General features: G+C 45.5%; 1 protein-coding gene and 2 pseudogenes across 1 annotated transcript in view; 1 reads left to right on the top strand and 2 right to left on the bottom strand.

Moving 5' to 3' along the window:
- Window positions 1-13193: 13193 nt before the first annotated feature.
- Window positions 13194-14999, bottom strand: LOC103243841 (MICOS complex subunit MIC10 pseudogene; annotated as a pseudogene).
- Window positions 15000-17737: 2738 nt separating this feature from the next.
- Window positions 17738-18652, top strand: LOC140708723 (U5 small nuclear ribonucleoprotein 200 kDa helicase pseudogene; annotated as a pseudogene).
- Window positions 18653-18779: 127 nt separating this feature from the next.
- The window catches only part of LOC103243189 (importin subunit alpha-1-like), a 28545-nt gene continuing 28240 nt past the window's right edge, over window positions 18780-19084 (bottom strand). The window contains 1 exon segment of the mRNA XM_073005120.1: window positions 18780-18910. Within this exon segment, the coding sequence (XP_072861221.1) occupies window positions 18881-18910 (30 nt within the window). The 3' untranslated portion in view covers window positions 18780-18880.

Below are 19084 nucleotides of genomic sequence, written 5' to 3'. Positions count from 1 at the left end.
CGGGAGGCTGAGGCAGGAGAATCACTTGAACCTGGGAGGTAGAGGTTGCAGTAAGCCAAGATCACGTCACTGTACTCCAGCCTGGGAGACAGAGGGAGACTCCATCTTAAAAAAAAAAAAAAAAAAACCCCTTGTCCAGAAGCCCCTGCAAAGCAAAAATCTGAGACTCCATCTGCCTTGGTCCTTGGGAGAAGGTGAAATCAGACAAACTGGTTACACCTGAGGCACCTCATTATGCCTCAGTTTTCTCCTCTGTAAAAAGAATTCTTTGTTTGTTTGTTTGTTTTAAGACGGAGTTTCGCTCCAGTTGCCCAGGCTGGATGGAGTGCAATGGCATGATCTCAGCTTACTGCAACCTCTGCCTCCCAGATTCAAGTGATTCTCCTGCCTCGGCCTCCCTAGTAGCTGGGATTACAGGCACCCGTCACCATGCCCAGCTAATTTTTTGTATTTTTAGTAGAGACAGGGTTTTGCTATGTTGGCCAGGCTGGTCTAGAATTCCTGACCTCAAGCGATCCACCCGCCTCAGCCTCCCAAAGTGCTGGGATTATACACGTGAGCCACCTCGCCCAGCTTAAAACGGACTTTTAAATACTATTCACTTTATAGGGTTGTGATGAGGCTCTCCTGAGAGGTTTGAGGATGTATGAGGCATATTTGGTACAGTGCCTTGCATATAGTAATTGTTCTGTAAGCCCTCACTCTTCTGATTGTTAGCTGTCATTTAAAATCTCTCCAGCCCTAAATAATCCTCACTGAGCAGTTCAGAAGTTGCCAGGGCTCAAGCTCAAGTCTGATTTGCTAGGGCTACTGGGTAACAGACACAATCCTTCATGCAGTTTCTTTTTTTTAAATTTCTTCCTTTCTTTTTCTTGGGTTTTTGTTTGTTTGTTTTGTTTTGTTTTTGCTTTTTTGAGACACAGTCTCCCACTGTTGCCCAGGCTGAAGTATAGTGGTACGATCTTGGCTCACTGCAACCTCTGCCTCCCGGATTCAAGTGATTCTCATGCCTCAGCCTCCTGATTAGCCAGGGTTACAGGCCCACACCACCACGCACGGCTAATTTTTGTATTTTTAGTAGAAATGGGGTTTTGCCATGTAGACCAGGCTGGTCTTGAATTCCCGACCTCAAGTGATATATCCACCTTGGCCTCCAAAAGTGCTGGGATTACAGGCATGAGCCACCGCGCCCGGCCCCTTCATGCAGTTTCTCTCACTCCTTTCAGAATCGAGGAGTCTGCTATTCCATCGACATCTAACCCACTCCTCTAAACCAGCCTGCAATCCCAGCTGGAGAACTACAATCCAATCAGGTATTAAATCTAAATTCCTCCCATCTGATCACTGGGATCCCTACCCATTCAACTCCCCTCCTCCTCCAGAAATGTTACCAATCCCCTAAAGCCTCCAATCACCTGTTGAGCCACCAGCCAAGCGCTTACTAATCCCTGTCTCCCAAGCTCAGACACTCCCTGTAATTGATGGACACGCAGCATTGGGAGCTTTCACATTGAGCTCTTACTTTGAAACTTTGAATAAGAAAAAGAGCTGAAAAAAGCAGATCTCCCAATCTCGGTGAAACTGTAGTTAAAACTCCAAGTAGAATACCCCAAATAAATTGCATAAGTAATGATAATATCTCATAATGTGTTTATTATATGCATATATATTAGATATATTTGGAATATATAGGTATTATGTATTCTAAACTTCTATCATCTATCTATCTCCATCTGTCTATCTGTAGTCACCCCAAAGGCTAAAAGAAAGTTTGCCACACTCAACAGTGAAATGGGGCTGGGTTCAGTGGCTCATGCCTGTAATCCCAACACTTTGGGAGGCTGAGGCAGGAGGATTGCTTGAGGCCAGAAGTTCAAGACCAAGACTAGCCTAGACAACATAAGGAGACCCTGTTTCTGCAAAAAATATAAAAATTAGCCAGCTATGGTGGTGCACACCTGTAGTCCCAGCTACTTGGGAGGCTGAGGTGGGAGGATTGCTGAGGACAAGAGGTGGAGGCTGTAGTAAACCATGATTGCTCCACTGCACTCCAGCCTGGGTAACAAACTGAGATCCTATCTAAAAAAAAAAAGAGAGAGAGAGAGTGAAACGGAACAAATTATACATCCTTTGCATGACAAGAAAGAGCTAGGAGAATAACATTGTGCAGGGTCCTGGTTTCTCTGGAGGAGCTGTTGAAATCTGCTCTGTGATCAGAAGGGGACATGATTGCAGGTGGAGGCTGGAAAAAGGCTCTTTGAGCAACTGTTTAGATTTTGAGTTAAACCATTTTGCACAACTTGAAAAATAGTATGCTCTCAAAAAAACTGTTTATCCAACATCTATCTATCTATCTATCTATCTATCTATCTATCTATCTATCTATTTGAAATGAGTTGCCCCCTTAAACTCCTGCTTTGTAAACTAACACTGACTGAGAGCTTACTTGGTGAGCTGGGTATTCAAATCACCTTTAAAGCACCTCTAGGAGTTAGATACTAGTTTCATCCTCATTTTGCTGAGTTGGAAAGTGAGGCACAGAGCAGTTAAGCATCTTGCTGGAGGTCACACAGCTATTAGGTGTCAGAGCTGGATTGAAATTCAAATCTGATTCCAGAGCCAGCGCTATTTACCACTAAGCTCTACTGCCTCCCTGTGGCGGCTTTCCAGTCAGGAGGGAGTCCTCAGCAGCTTTCACAAATACTGTACCTCCCTCGCCACAACACACGGAACTCAGTCTCTCCCTGTTGCTTTTCATAGCAAATCCTATGCCCTGTGTTCATACTTTTGACATGCATAAAATCTTGACCCACCATGAGAAAAAAAGATTTTGTTGATGTGTGTGTTTATTTTAACCAATAACTTCCACTTTCTGTCTTTCTAAACCATTAGAAGGAAAAACATTTGTTCTCACCGTTCCTATGTTTTTGTTTGTTTGTTTGTTTGTTTGTTGAGATGGAGTTTCACTCTTGTTGCCCAGGCTGGAGTGCAACGGCACGATCTTGGCTCACTGCAACCTCTGCCTCCCGGGTTCAAGCGATTCTCCTGCCTCAGCCTCCCAAGTAGCTGAGATTACAGGCATGCGCCACCACGCCCAGCTAATTTTATATTTTTAGTAGAGAGGAGTTTTTCCATGTTGGTCAGGCTGGTCTCGAACTCCCGACCTCAGGTGATCTGCCCACCTCAGCCTCCCAAAGCGCTGGGATTACAGGCCTGAGCCACCACGCCTGGCCCTCACCGTTCCTATGTAAAACCAAAAGCATTCACTCACTGTCCGTCCACAGCACAGGTTGGAAGCCACTTAGGAGCCCTGGGGGTTGAATCTAGTGAAGAGAATCTGATGATGCTTGGCGCACTTTGGGGTGAATTCATTTTGACACCTCGCTCTGAAGTTTTAGAAATACCATTGTTCTTCATATTGGTGTTTTAGATAGAGGAAGCACGTTAGTTTTCTTTTTCTTTTTCTTTTTTTTTTTTTTTTTGGAGACAGTCTCACTGTATCACCCAGGCTGGAGTCCAGAGGTGCCATCTCAGCTCACTGCAGCTTTGACCTCCCTGGTTCAAGTGATCCTCCCACCTTAGCCTCCCAAGTAACTGGGACTACGGGTGCACACCACCACGCCTGGCTAATTTTTGTAGAGATGGGGTTTTGTCATGTTGCCCAGGCTGGTCTTGAACGCCTAGACTCAAGCAATCCTCCTGCTTTGGCCTCCCAAAGAGCTGGGATTACAGGAGTGAGCCACCGCACCTGGCCAAAATGTTCCATGTTTTTATCTGGATGGTGGTTACCTGGGTGTCCATGCAGGTAAAAATGCACTGAGTGGCCGGGCACAGTGGCTCACTCCTATAATCCTAGCACTTTGGGAGGCTGAGGCAGGAGGGCCACTTGAGTCCAGGAGTTTGAGACCAGTGTGAGTAATATGACCAAACCCCATCTCTACTGAAAATACAAAAATTAGCTGGGCATTGTGACTTGGGCCTGTAATCCCAGATACTCAGGAGGCTGAGGCACGAGAATCACTTGAAGCCGGGAGGCGGAGGTTGCAGTGAGCCAAGATTGCACCACTAAACTCCAGCCTGGATGTCAGAGTGAGACCCTGTCTAAAAAACAAAAAGCATTGAGTGGCACACTCCAGATTAGAGCACGTCACACTCATTACTGAATACAAATTGCACCTTAAGGTCAGGTGTAGTGGCTCACGCCTATAATCTCAACACTTTGGGAAACCGAGGCAGGCAGATCACCTGAGGTCAGGAGTTCGAGACCAGCCTGGCCAACATGGCAAAATCACGTCTCTACTAAAAATGCAAAAATTAGCCAGGCATGGTGGCAGGCACCTGTACTCCCAACTACTTGGGAGGCTGAGGCAGGAGAATCCCTTGAACCTGGGAGGTGGAGGTTGCAGTGTGCTGATACTGTGCCACTGCACTCCAACGTGCTTTTTGAGAGAGTGAGATTCGTCTCAAAAAAAAAATTAAATAAGTTGTATTAATTAAATAAAATAAAGACAATAAAAAGGGAGGAATCTAGGAAAATAAGTTATTTCAAGGGCAAACAAGTTTCATAAAACACACACACACACACACACACACACACACACACACACACACCCTGTGGTTGTTGTGAGGACTGGTGTGGGACGACAGAGGAAGAGAATGCAGGGAGACCAGAGCTGAAGGTTATTGCATGTTGTCCATGTTTTAATATCTTAGGCAGGAAAGGGCAAAGACATGCCCTTTTCATTGTCACCAGCTTCACTTTTACCTTTTAAAAGTAAATTGTTGGCTGGGGGCAGTGGCTCACGCCTGCCCAGCACTTTGGAAGGCTGAGGCAGGTGGATCACCTGAGGTCAGGAGTTCAAGACCAGCCTGGCCAACATGGTGAAACCCCATCTCTACTAAAAATACAAAAATCAGCCAGGCCTGGTGGCCCACACCTATCAGCTACTCAGGAGGCTGAGGCACAAGAGAATCACTTGAACCCGGGAGGCAGAGGTTGCAATGAGCTGAGATTGCACCACTGCATGCCAGAGCCTGGGCAACAGAGCGAGACTTTGTCTCAACAACAACAAAAAAAGTAAACTGGATCAGAGTGCAGTGACTCACACCTGTAATCCCAACACTTTGGGAGGCCAAGACTGGAGGATTGCTTGAGAAGTCTTCCTGGCTGAAGTGAAAGTTTCCCAGGCTTTCTCACGAGAGAATGTCTTTTAAGTTTACAAAAGGAAAGGCTAAAATTAAATTCCCTGGTATCTTTCTATCTTGCTGAAGCCTGGGGTCTCCCTGGCAGCTGGGCCTGGAGGAGGCAGGAAGTAAATAGCTATTCTCTGAATGGGCTCTTCAGAGAAACGGGAATGCCTCACTGTATTCACTGCAAGAAACATAGGACCTCAAAGCTCTGGGGCCCAACCGGGAACTACACAAGTGGTTTCTTTTCCAGAAAGCCCGCTCATAAGGTGCAGAGGCGTCTAATTACCCAAGAACATATGGCACAGTGAGAGGCGAGTCTTCACCACCCAGAAGCTCAGGACAATGTCATCACTCACAGAGGCATCGATGGGAGGGCTGAGCTCAGGAACCCACGAGAGGCTCAGGGTGCTGCCATGAGCTTAGATCCTAGACTTGAGTGGGCTGAAAGGTCACCAGGCTAAGATTTAGGGCTAACACAGAGGAGACAAGCCAACGCTGAGTCACTTTGAAGCTTGAAATCAGGGTTTTTAACCCCCACGCTATTGACATTTTAGACCAGAAAATTACTTATTGTGGGGGTTGTTCTGTGCATTATGGGGTGTTCAGCAGCATCCCTGGTCGCTATCCACTAGATAACCATAGCATCCCCCTCCCTGCGAGGTGACAACCAAAAATATCTCCAGGCCGGGCACAGTGGCTCACGCCTGTAATCCCAGCACTTTGGGAGGCCGAGGTGGGTGGATCACCTGAGGTCAGGAGTTCAAGACCAGCCTGGCCAACATGGCGAAACCCCATCTCTACTAAAATTACAAAAATTAGCCAGACGTGGTGTCAGGCACCTGTAATCCCAGCTACTCAGGAGGCTGAGGCAGGAGAATCGCTTGAACCCACGAGATGGAGGTTGCAGTGAGCTGAGACCATGCCATTGTACTCCAGCCTGGGCAACAAGAGCGAATCTCCATCTCAAAAAAAAAAAAGTCCCCAGATTTTTGTGAAATGTCATCTTGGGGGACAGGATCTCCCTGGATTGAGAACCACTGCTTTAGATAAAAGCAAAATCTTACGCCGGGTACAGTGGCTCACGCCTGTAATCCCAGCACTTTGGGAGGCCGAGGTGGGTGGATCATTAGAGGTCAGGAGTTCGAGACCAGCCAGACCAACATGGTGAAACCCCGACTCCACTAAAAATACAAAATTAGCTGGGTGTGGTGGCATGCGACTGTAATCCCAGCAACTTGGGAGGCTGAGGCAGGAGAATCACTTGAACCTGGGAGGCGGAGGTTGCAGTGAGCCTAGATCATGCCATTGTACCCAGCCTGGGCAACAAAAGTGAATCTCCATCTCAAAAAAAAAAAAAAAAAAAAAAAAGAAGCAAAATCTTAGACTTGTCCATTTTGGGGCCATTGCCTGAAATCTTGGACAAAGGCCTAAATGACCCAGTTAAAATACCAGTATCTGAGCCCCACTGTTAGGATGAAGCAAACCGAGGAGGCAATTAATTACGTGTTGCCTAACTTGCTTCTCCCTTGCAGTTTCAATTGCATTAGGCAGCCAGCTTCCCTTCCTCTCCACGGTTTGAATTGTTGCTGTGCCGGGCAAAAACTGCGGCTGGTCCACCTCAGAGCTGGCCTCATTTCAATAACAGCCGGGAGGACTGGCATGGGGCTTTCCAAGCTTAATTAGCTCATGTTTGTAAAGTTCCTTAGGAAGCTCAGGCCAGTATGCTATGGGAAGTCCAAGTTACTAGGATTCTCGCCACACTTAAAAAAAGAACATTTCCGCATAAAAAGGCTGGTAGAGCCAGAAAAGAGCGCCTCAGAGCGTGTGTGTGAATAGCGAAGGGTCCTTGTGAACCACATTTGAGACCGTAAAGAAAGAGAGTAACGCATTCCAACTTTCAGGCCCTCCTCCTATTCTCTAGAGCAGGAAATTATGTAAAGTATTTCCTGAACAGCTGAAGTATGTTAGAAACCTGCTAGCATCCTCCACAGTGTCTCCAGGAAATGGACACCGAAGAATTTCTTTGCAACGAGAAACTATTTGAGCTCTACTGGCTGTTTCTACCTGAATGAGTTGGATACTCTCAGCCTGGGAGTGGAGAATACAATCTTCTTAGATCATGTTTATGTCAAATTCAGCATCCTACAGCAAGAACACACACTGGAAGAGAATTCCCCTTGTGTATGCACATATATATAAAGAATTCTCTTCTAGTGTGTGTGTATATATATATACAGTATATATGCACATATACACATATATTAGTATACATCAAGAGAGACGGAGACAGAATGAAGAACTTTCTTTGTTAGGTAATTTAGCAACGTCAGTAATAGCTTGCTAGTTAGTTATTCCCGCTCAGTCTTCGGGTGGGGCAAGAATGAGGTCAGCCTCTTCTGTTTTAGGCAGAATTCTAGAACATGCAACAAAAGGGAACTGCTTGGCCCCATCCCACCTCTAGAGATTTGTCCTCTCCAAGGCCTGCCTATAAATCTCCCAGGGTGGGGATCCAGGAGCAGGGTGCCCCAGCAAGCCAAGCTTGAACCTCCCAAGCAAATCAGCATCGGAATGTTGGTGGGGTCACAGGATCAAGAGCCATCTGGGAGCCAGCTGTGACTTGGCTGATTCCCATGGTTTCCTATGAGAAGGCCGAGTGTGATCACTACAGCCGAAATACCAAAGAAAAATGGCAATTGTTACCTCCGGAGCAAAGAACAAGGCCTAGAGCAGAGCCGGTTCCTACAGAGAATGACAGATCGGAATATGCTGGCAAAGGCCAGGCAAGTTCTGTGCTTCCTAACCAGTTAGAAGCCCTTCCTCCCGTGGCGGCCGAGCTGGGATCCAGAGCTTGGGAAGTGTGGGACCTGCCTTTCTGAGACCTGGCTGTCAGCAGGAGGATGAGGAGCCAAACACGTCCCATTGTTACCACCCACCCTCTGGGGCTTGCAGGGAAACTGCACTCCTGGCCGAACGAGAAATATAAACCCTTGCCATCTTCTCTTTCTGGGGACAAAGGCACCACAGATTTTTAGTGTTTCATCGTGCTTTTGGAACGAATGTCAACCAAATGCCATCTTTTAGGGACAGCAGCTAAAACGCCTGTTTAACTGGAGTTCTTTAGTCAAATGGCCATTACGTTCAGTGATCTGAGGTCTTAAACTACTTAGGCTCAGGGAGTGATATTAGAAAAAAAAAAAGTGGCTGGGTGCAGTGGCTCATGCCTATAATCGCAGCACTTTGGGAGGCTGCGGTGGGGAGATCACAAGGTCAGGAGTTCGAGGCCAGGCTGGCCAACATGGTGAAACCCTGTCTCTAAAAATACAAAAATTACCTGGACACGGTGGTGCATGCCTGTAATCTCAGCTACTCAGGAGGCTGAGGCAGGAGAATCACTTGAACCCAGGAGGTGGAGGTTCCAATGAGCTGAGATCATGCCATTGCACTCCAGCCTGGGCAACAAGAGCAAGACTCTGCCAAAAAAAAAGAGAGAGAATAAGCACATTTACAAATGTGTAGAAAATAGGCCGGGCACGGTGACTCACATCTGTAATCCCAGCACTTTGGGAGGCCGAGTTAGGTGGATCACCTGAGGTCAGGAATTTGAGACCAGCCTGGCCAACATGGTGAAACTCCGTCTCCTACTAAAAATACAAGAATTAGCTGGGCATAGTGGCAGGCACCTGTGATCCCAGCTACTCAGGAGGCTGAGGTGGGAGAATTGCTTGAACCTGGGAGACGGAGGTTGCAGTGAGCCAATATTTCGCCACTGCACTCTAGTCTGGGCAACAGAGTGGGACTTCGTCCCAAAAGAAGCCAAAGAGGAGAGGAGAGGAGAGGAGAGGAGAGGAGAGGAGAGGAGAGGAGAGGAGAGGAGAGGAGGGGAGAGGAGGGGAGGGGAGGGGAGGGGAGGGAGGAACTACACCTGAAGCTTGTAATATTTTGAAGGTACCTCTACCTTTGAGAACCTAATTTTCCCCAGGCTATGATTCCCTTTCTTTGAAAATTACCCACATGTATTTAACAGTAAACTTTGCATACAGTTTCAGATGTTCAGGAGCCCCATAACCTACCTTGGATCTCAGGTTACACAGGTTAAGAATTTTTATTCAGGCCGGGCGCAGTGGCTCATGCCTGTAATCCCAGCACTTTGGGAGGCCAAGGTGGGTGGATCACGAGGTTGGGAGATCGAGGCCATCCTGGCTAACACAGTGAAACCCCGTCTCAACTAAAAATACAAAAAAATTAGCTGGGCGTGGTGGCAGGTGCCTGTAGTCCCAGCTACTCGGGAGGCTGAGGCAGGAGAATGGCGTGAACCCGGGAGGCGGAGCTTGCAGTGAGCCAAGATCAGGCCACTGCACTCCAGCCTGGGCGACAGAGCCAGACTCCGTCTCAAAAAACAACAACAACAAAAAAGAATTCTTATTCATGCCAAAATATACAGTCCAATGGTAGAATTTTAGGTTATTATTTTAATTATTTTAGGTTATTATTTTAATCTTTGTGGTATTCTGTTTTTCAAATTTTCTAAAATTAGTAGTATTTCTGTAACTAGGAAAATATATTTTAAAGAGTTACCGAGAAGAAAAGAAAGAGACAAGGAAGAAAGAAAGAGAAAGGAAGGAAGGAAGGAAGGAGAGAGGGAGGGAGGGGGAAGAGAGAGAGAGAGAAAAAAAGAAAGAGTGAGAGAGAGAAAGAGGCAAGGAAGGAAGGAAGGAGAGAAAGGAAAGTGAAAGAAAAGAAAAGAAGAGAAAGAAAGAGAAAGAAAGAAAAAGAAAGAAAGAAAGAAAGAAAGAAAGAAAGAAAGAAAGAAGGAAGGAAGGAAGGAAGGAAGGAAGGAAGGAAAAGACAGAAAGGAAGGAAAATGAATTAGCTTTATGTTTCCTAAGTTAATCTTTGCTGAGTAGCTGAGACGTTGGTTGAAAGGATGGGCAAGAACAGAGTAGGGTGACAGTCATTGGTCACCTCCAACTTTAGTCTAAGCCAAAGGGTTGAAAAAGACCATCTTGGCTGGGCTCAGTGGCTCACGCCTGTAATCCCAGCACTTTGGGAGGCCCAGGTGGGTGGATCACCTGAGGTCAGGAGTTCAAGACCAGCCTGACCAACATGGAGAAACCTGGTCTCTATTAAAAATACAAAATTAGCCAGGTGTGGTGGTGCACGCCTGTAATCCCAGCTACTCGGGAGGTTGAGGCAGGAGAATCTCCTGAACCTGGGAGGCGGAGTTTGCAATGAGCTGAGATCATGCCATTGCACTCCAGCCTGGGCAACAAGAGCGAAACTCCGTCTCAAAAAAAATAAAAAAAAAGAAAGAAAAAGACCATCTCATTTCTACATGTTTTTCTGCATTTCTCCTGTATTTCAATAGTTTTCTTTTAAAATATATATTTTTTGCAGCCACAATCAGGAGATGCCTTCCAGATATCATACCTTGACCATTAATTTTAATTTTGAATTGATTCAAAGTTTTCTTATTCATCCAGTCTTTTCTCATATTCCCTTGTTTTTATGGATAAGCTTCCAATATTTCTACCTAAACTTGTTCAAGTTCTAAACATGAGTTTCTTCATAGTAGAATATATGGCTTTGTGGTTGCTGTCTCAACAGTCAAGTGTTTGATCATTTGAGAAACTTCATTAACACTAGTATTAGGGGCCTATCAGGTATTGATACTGACAAGCTTCCATCACCAAGTTGGACTTGGGTGGTTCAGTCATGTTCTTATGGCCAATGAGAAGTTAGGTGAGGAGGTGCTCCAATTATTCTGTCCAATAGAATTAAGAGAAAGGGAACTAGTGGGCACAGGAAGACAGTTGGACCTCTCACTGGGATACTGCAAAGGCTAACAGCCAGTCTAGGAAGTTAGTCACAGTGGGCCCTCCTTGAGCCAGTTCCACTGTTCAGAGAGCTATGCCAAGCCCCTAAAAGACCTAAAGGCTGACAAAACATCTGACTTTTGGGTAGAATCCTATCATTAAGTTTATAAACAATCCAGTATGGTGATCTCATGTTGATTTGTATCTGATTGATAAGGGAGAAAAAAGGGAAGAGTATAATAAACTTAGCCTAGAAGGTAAAATAAATCAAAACAAGGGTCCGTCTGTGTAAGAACAAACAGAAATCTTTGGTGTTAAAAGGTTGGAGGCAGCTGGGTGCAGTGGCTCATGCCTGTAAATCCCAGAACTTTGGGAAGCTGAGACAGGAGGATAGCTTGAGGCCAGGAATTTGAGACCAGCCTGGGCAACATAGCGAGACTTTGCTTCTTCAGTTATTATGGCTATTCCCAACAACAAAAATTTGGAATAGCTATAATACTTATCTGGGATATTTCTATTATATAGGAATTAGTGTCTATACTTTTCTTATGCCAGGCACTTAGCTGCCCCACCAAAAGGTCTTTCACTGACATAATAAAGAGGCAGGATTTGAATTCAGACGGATCTGGCTCTTAAATACCAGTCTATTTCACTGCACCATGCTACCTCCCACAACTAGGATGGGAAAAGACATTGACAATTGTGAAAAGCCTGGAATGCACGAACGGATCAGTTTAAGAGGGTTCGATGCATACACCTCCTACACAATGTTATGAAACTGTCCCAAATATTTAGGAGGAACTGAGCATTTACAGACACTAGAATTAGCTTTCAAACTAGGCCAACCACATGTCGTTTAACATGCAAGTGCTCAAAATTAAATTGTACTTCTGCCCTCAGAAAACCCTAGTTGATAGCTTGGGTGTTTCTTATCATCTTTATTAGCTGGGGTTATGAAACTTAAATGGGTGATGTTGCTAAAACGCTTTTCTCTAACACTTTCCCATGGGGAGTTAGAGGGAGGCTGCATGATTTGGCTGGGTTTTGTTCATCACAAATTAGGTCAACAGCCCAATCCCAAAAGAAAGCACCATTAATGAAATGACATGTTTCAAGGGCTTTCCAAAATCAGTCCACCGGGTTTTGGCAAGCTCCAGCAAGGGTGGAGAGGGGTAAGGGGCAGCCAGGCCTTAATGGCCTTCTGAACTTGGGTCCTGTATCTGACAAGGTTTCCAGTGGCTCATATGAACAAAACTGACTTTGCTGTTACTGCTGTTACGCAATTAAAGAGGCCGAATGCTGAAATAAAAATCTTACTTAACAATGAAGATTTACAATAACAAAAAATTATCCTGAGCTTTTTCTTCAGTGATGATGCAGCCACAGAAAGATTGAGGATGAGAGAAAAAAAAAATCAACATTAGGAAACAGAATGTTGGTTTCCTTTGTTCTAAAAATAATCAAGCTACTTGATTAATGCAATATAGCAATGAAAGAATCAATACTTCGTGAAATGTTTCACACTGATGTCCAATCTTTTAATGTTACCCTTTTAAGATTATTTCAACAAGCAAAATAAGTGTTAGCAGTTTTTACTTTGATAATTGCCAAATGATATTAGGAATATTACCTTTCCTCTCTTGCTTACAACAAAAACAAATACAAAAATGAAAGTTATAGGTAAAGACATATATAATTTATCAAAGTTTTTTTTTTTTTTTTTTTTGAGATGGAATCTTGCTCTTGTCATCCAGACTGGAGTGCAGTGGTGCAATCTTGGCTCACTGCAACATCCACCTCCTGCCCCCACGCCCAGTTAATTTTTTGTATTTTTGGTAGAGACAGGGTTTTGCCATGTTGGGCAGGCTGGTCTTGAACTCCTGACCTCAGATGATCTGCCTGCCTCGGCCTCCCAAAGTGCTGGGATTAAAAGCGTGAGCCACCATGCCCAGCCTATCAAAGTCTTTTTTTTTTTTTTCCTTTTTTTTGTTTAATTTATTGAAGACCACCTCCCTACAATTTCCAGAGGGAAAATACAAAACAAGAAACAGACTTGATTTCAAATACATAACCAGGTGCTGGAGTTTAAAGCATTGCTGATAACATTGTTACAGAAGAATGACAGCTTACTCCAGGGCACTTCAGTATTCCTGAGGAGTAAATATGATTTCTCCTGTCCTCCCACTGGGATGTTCTCAAGTGAAGTCATTGCTCCTGCTCATTGACATATTCTCCATGTAGAAGATATGGAGCCTGGAAATCATGCTGACAGTTGGAGTAAGCCATTTCTAATCCCATGCCAGAACTGAAGGCTAATGGCCACATTCTTCTTTTAAAGAAGGTAAGTGAGAAAACAATTCCTAATCCAAAACCAGTACCTATCGTTACCACCGCATCTGCCAGGCACCAGTCCCACTTCCTGCCAACCACCCGTGCCTCCAGCTTTCCTCTCCGCCGGCCCCGCGCTCTGTGACACTATCAAAGTCTTAAATGACGTTTCAAACTGCTAGATGGCCGGGCACGGTGGCTCACACCTGTAATCCCAGCACTTTGGGAGGCCAAGCCGGGTGGATCACTTGAGGTCAGGAGTTTGAGACCAGCCTGGCCAACATGGCAAAACCCCATCTCTAATAAAAATACAAAAGTTAGCCTGGTGTGGTGGCAGGAACTTGTAATCCTGGCTACTTGGGAGGCTGAGGCAGGAGAATCGCTTAACCTGGGAGATGGAGGTTGCTGTGAGCCAAGATCGCGCCACTGGACTCCAGCCTGGGCGACAAGAGTGAAACTCTGTCTTGAAAAGAAAGAAAGAAAGAAAGAAAGAAACCCCATCTCTACTAAAAATACAAAAATTGGCGGGCACGGTGGCTCACGCCTCTAATCCCAGCACTTTGGGAGGCTGAGGCCAGCGGATCACGAGATCAAGAGATCAAGACCATCCTGGCTAACATGGTGAAACCCTATCTCTACTAAAAATACAAAATATTAGCTGGGCGCGGTGGCGGGTGCCTGTAGTCCCAGCTACTCGGGAGGCTGAGGCAGGAGAATGGCGTGAACCCGGGAGGTGGAGATTACAGTGAGCCAAGATCGCGCCACTGCACTCCAGCGTGGGAGACAGAGCGAGACTCCGTCTCAAAAGAAAAAAAAAATTACTCAAGTGTGGTGGCGGGAGCCTGTAGTCCCAGCTACTCGGGAGGCTGAGGCAGGAGAATTGCTTGAGCCCGGGAGGCTGAGGTTGCGGTGAGCCAAGATCACGCCACTGAACTCCATCCAGCCTGGGCAACAAGAGCGAGACTCCGTTTCAAAAAAAAAAAAAAAAAAGAAAAAAGAAAAAATAAAGAGATTTCAAACTACTAGGAAACTAAAAATGTTAGTACATTAATAAATCACTGGCAATTTAGACATTAACACTACAAGAGGGAGAAGTTGGTGGCTACATAATGTTTTTATCGTGACTTTTACAAATCAAGCTGGTTATAAAGTCATTCTGTCATTCTCAAAGATATTAAGTTACCCACATATAAATTAAATAAAAATCTCCCAATGCCTCTATGGATCTAACGACTCCAAGGAAACTAGCATGTTAAGCATTTTATCTAAAATATGAAAAAAAACTTTTTTGGAAACCAGCTATCTCCTGCTCATTACCTCACTATTGAGTCATGCCTCCTTTAACAAATCCAGACCTTACACTTTCTATCCTGTCTTTTACACCAGTCCCTCTGAAGCCATTAAAACTCTCCCATGTTAAAGCAAAAATCTAGGATGTCCAGGTTTCCTTCCCCATCACCTTTTCTCAAGCTGAAGACTTTTGGATTCAGTATCCAAGAAGGGACTCGAGTTGGGGAGAGGAAGAGAGGAGCAAGTAAGTAGGAAAGAAAGGGCCGTCTGTACTGTTAATGTCTCTTCCCCCTTCCCTTTATGGCAGCCTTTGTACAGGAAAAGCTGAGAAAGTAATCCATGGTTCCAAACAAAATGCTCTATGCTTACGAGGACCATGTGTAACACAGGGGTTTAGTGCTCCATTTTATTTTTTGTTGTTTTTTTGTGTGTTTTTGTTTTGTTTTTGAGACAGGGTCTCATTCTGTCTCCCAGGTTGGAGTGAAATGGCGCGATCTCAGCTCACTGCAACCTCCGCCACCCAGGTTCAAGCGATTCTTCTGCCTCGGCCTCCCAAGTAGATTACAGGCACCCACCACCGCATCCCACTAATTTTTGTTTTGTGTGTGTGTTTTTTTTAAAGTAGAGACAGGGTTTCACCATGTTGGCCAGGCTGGTCTCAAACTCCTGACCTCTAGTGATCTGCCTGCCTCAACCTCCCAAAGTGCATCATAGTCGTGAGCCACCGCACCCGGCCTAGTGTCCCATTTTAGCAACTTGGCTGTAGGGGGTGCTTCAAATAAGTATTAGCCAGTGCTCTATACCTAAATAAGGTAAGGATTAAACATCATTCCATGGAAGGATTTTAAAACACAACTGTTACCTGCAAAAGGCAAAATATATTTATATGCATGTTGATGAACTAGGGGAAGAAAATCCTTGTGTTTGTAGCCAAGAAGGTAAATGGAGACTTGTTGCAGTATATTACTACTGACTTGAAAAGATGTCTTGGCTGAGCATAGTGGCTCACGCCTGTAATCCCAGCACTTTGGGAGGCCAAGGCAGTGGATCATGAGGCCAAGAGATCGAGACCATCCTGGCCAACATGGTGAAGCCCCGTCTCTACTAAAACTACAAAAATAAGCTGGTTGTGGTGGCACACACCTATAATCCCAGCTATTCGGGAGGCTGAGGCAGGAGAATTGCTTGAACCCAGGAGGTGGAGGTTGCAGTGAGCATTTCACTTTTCCTAAGACTTACGTGGTACTACTGTAGGTAACACTTTGTGGTTTCCACTCAGAATCCATTGCCTGTTCCAGTGACAGCACATTCCTTAAGAGTGGTGGCTATCAGCTGGATGTGGTGGCTCACACCTATAATTCCAGCACTTTGGGAGGCCGAGGTGGGTGATCAGGAGGCCAGGAGTTCAAGAGCAGCCTGGCCAAGACGGTGAAACCCCATCTCTACTAAAAACACAAAAATGAGCCGGGCATGGTGATGGGTGCTCGTAATCCCAGCTACTCAAGAGGCTGAGGAAGAGAATCGCTTAAACCTGGGAGGCAAAAGTTGCAATGAGCCAAGATCGTGCCACTGCACTCTAGCCTGGGCAACAGAGTGAGACTCCATCTCAAAAAGAATAGTGTCTATCAACCTACACTGTACAGGAGCCCTTGGGAATGCATTTTTTAAAAAGACCAAAGGTGGACCCTCACGCCCCTCATCAACTAAACAGAACTGGGTACTTTCCCAGATGAGGCCCATGTGCAGCCATGATTGACCTTGGAATCCCATTCACCCTTGAAGTTTGGGAGGAATGAATTCCGCTTGTAGCTCCAGGAGAGATTTATGATTAAATATAAGGTGTTTAGCCCATCTCCCTGGCCAAGGAGACTTAAGGAGACACTGGCTGAGGGTTTCTGGAAAATGTTATTCATTCTTCTGTAAAAACTGCAGCCAGGACTACTCTGGTTCATCACACCAATTCGGATGGGTTACCTTTCACCAGCGACATTAAAGGCTCCAAATTAGAAAGCCACACACAGGCATGGTGAAGTAAAGAAAAGGGTGGACTTTAATGTTTATTTACAGGATCCTGCAAGATATGAAATTCCACATAGAAATAAGAAACCTAGTCAGAGGACAAGCTTCATACAGTATGTACAGTTGGAACTGTTCAAGTATAGTTTCAGTGTAAAAAGTGCTACAATAACAAACCACATTTAAAAAGAGTTCTTAGTAGAGAAACAATAAGACAAAATACCAAACATGGTACACAACAAATGTATGCCTCAGCTACGTGATCTAAAAGGTAAAGGTCCCAGGAGCTCCATCCTGAACTTGGAAGGTGTAGCCTTCAGAGGTAGTTTCCGGCACAACATTTTGATCTTCCTCTTCCTGGAAACATAATAAAAATAAATACAAAAAGAATATAATTATTCCAAGCAGCAGCCTATCTAGAAGTCTGTATTTAATCTCTAGGTCTTGATCTGCATATTATACCTTTTTTTTTTTTTTTTTTTTTTGAGACGGAGTCTCACTCTGTCGCCCAGGCTGGAGTGCAGTGGCTGGATCTCAGCTCACTGCAAGCTCCGCCTCCCGGGTTTACGTCATTCTCCTGCCTCAGCCTCCCGAGTAGCTGGGACTACAGGCGTCCGCCACCTCGCCTGGCTAGTTTTTTGTATTTTTTTTAGTAGAGATGGGGTTTCACCTTGTTAGCCAGGATGGTCTCGATCTCCTGACCTCATGATCTGCCCGTCTCGGCCTCCCAAAGTGCTGGGATTACAGGCTTGAGCCACCGCGCCTGGCCTGCATATTATACCTTTAATCCTGTATGATATTCTAGCATTTGACATAGGGGAGGGAGGGTCTCTGAAACTTTGCCAATTCATGAGTGCCTGGGGAGTTGCGGGGACCGGGGATAAGGAATGCTACTACAGTAACAGAAACAGGCCGAGATTTTTTTCTTCCCCAACTGTCACTTTTCAATAGGAAAAGACTGTATTAGGCCCAGAGCATGGTGGTGGGTTTGGCCTACTTCTCTATCACCTTCTACAGTGACACCCACTAACTTACCCTCCAGATAGTCTAAGATGCTCAAGGCTGTCCATTTGAAACTAACTTGGTGACTTTTAAAATCTCACCTCAATGCCAAGACCAAGGTTCGAGGGCTTATTGAGATCATCTCCAATGCAGCAGGGTACGAGAACATTCCCATCCGGCACCATGAAGACAACTTCCTGAGGCCATTGGCTCAGAAGGTCCCCCACAAGCTGAATAACCCTAAGTTCAATGATCCACACATCAAGGCCAACCTGCTCCTGCAGGTTCGCCTGTCCCACGTGCAGCTGAGTGCTGAGTTGCAGTCAGATCCGGAGGAAATCCTTAGTAAGGCAATCCGGCTTATCCAGGCCTGCGTGGATGTCCTCTCCCGCAATGGGTGGCTCAGCCCTGCTGTGGCAGCTATGGAACCGGCCCAGAGGGTCACTCAAGCCATGTGGTCCCAGGACTCATACCTGAAGCAGCTGCCACACTTCACCTCTGAGCATATCAAACGTTGCACAGACAAGGGAGTGGAGAGTGTTTTCGACATCATGGAGATGGAGGATGAAGAATGGAATGCATTGCTTCAGCTGACTGACTACAGATTACAGATGTGGCTCGCTTTTGTAACCACTACCTAATATCGAACTATCTTATGAGGTGGTAGATAAGGACAGCATCCGCAGTGGCAGGCCAGTGGTGGTGCTGGTGCAGCTGCAGCGAGAGGAGGAAGTCACAGGCCCTGTCATTGTACCTCTCTTCCCACAGAAACGTGAAGAGGGCTGGTGGGTGGTGACTGGAGACGCCACGTCCAGTAGCCTCATCTCCATCAAGAGGCTGACGCTGCAGCAGAAGGCCAAGGTGAAGCTGGACTTTGTGGCCCCAGCCACTGAAGTGTAGTTGCCCACAACTACACTCTGTATTTCATGAGTGACACTTACATGGGATGTGACCAGGAGTACAAATTCAGTGTGGATGTGACAGAAGCCGAGACGGACAGTGATTCAGACTGAGTCCTGAGGCATTTACTCTTGGGTAGAGTTGAGCCTGAATTAGGAATGTGTACATCGTAGGGATCCTGGTGGTTATGGGGACCAGGTCTGTGGGCCCGACGTCTGGCCAGCCAGGGCTAGTGCTGTCCCCGTCCACCTCCACTTCCTTCTCCCTTGTTCACACTCTGGATCCAGTGACAGCAGGGGTCATGGGTCAAGCATAAATCATATATAGCATTTTCTGGCATGTTACTGGTAGTTCCTTTTGAGTCTGACATTCTAATAAAATAATTTATAGAAACCAAAAAATAAAAAATAAAAAGATTTTATTACTATCAAGCCAAACATCAGAGGGGCAAATAAATACATTACATCCTATGTACACTGGTATTTTACTATATTTAACAAAGATATGAGGCTCATTTTTAAAATTATGAGGGAAAAAAGGGCTTG

Source organism: Chlorocebus sabaeus, chromosome 16, assembly GCF_047675955.1.
Source record: "Chlorocebus sabaeus isolate Y175 chromosome 16, mChlSab1.0.hap1, whole genome shotgun sequence".
Taxonomy (NCBI): Eukaryota; Metazoa; Chordata; class Mammalia; order Primates; family Cercopithecidae; genus Chlorocebus; species Chlorocebus sabaeus.
Note: the sequence above shows the minus strand (reverse complement) of the source record. Positions and strands in the feature narration are given on the sequence as shown.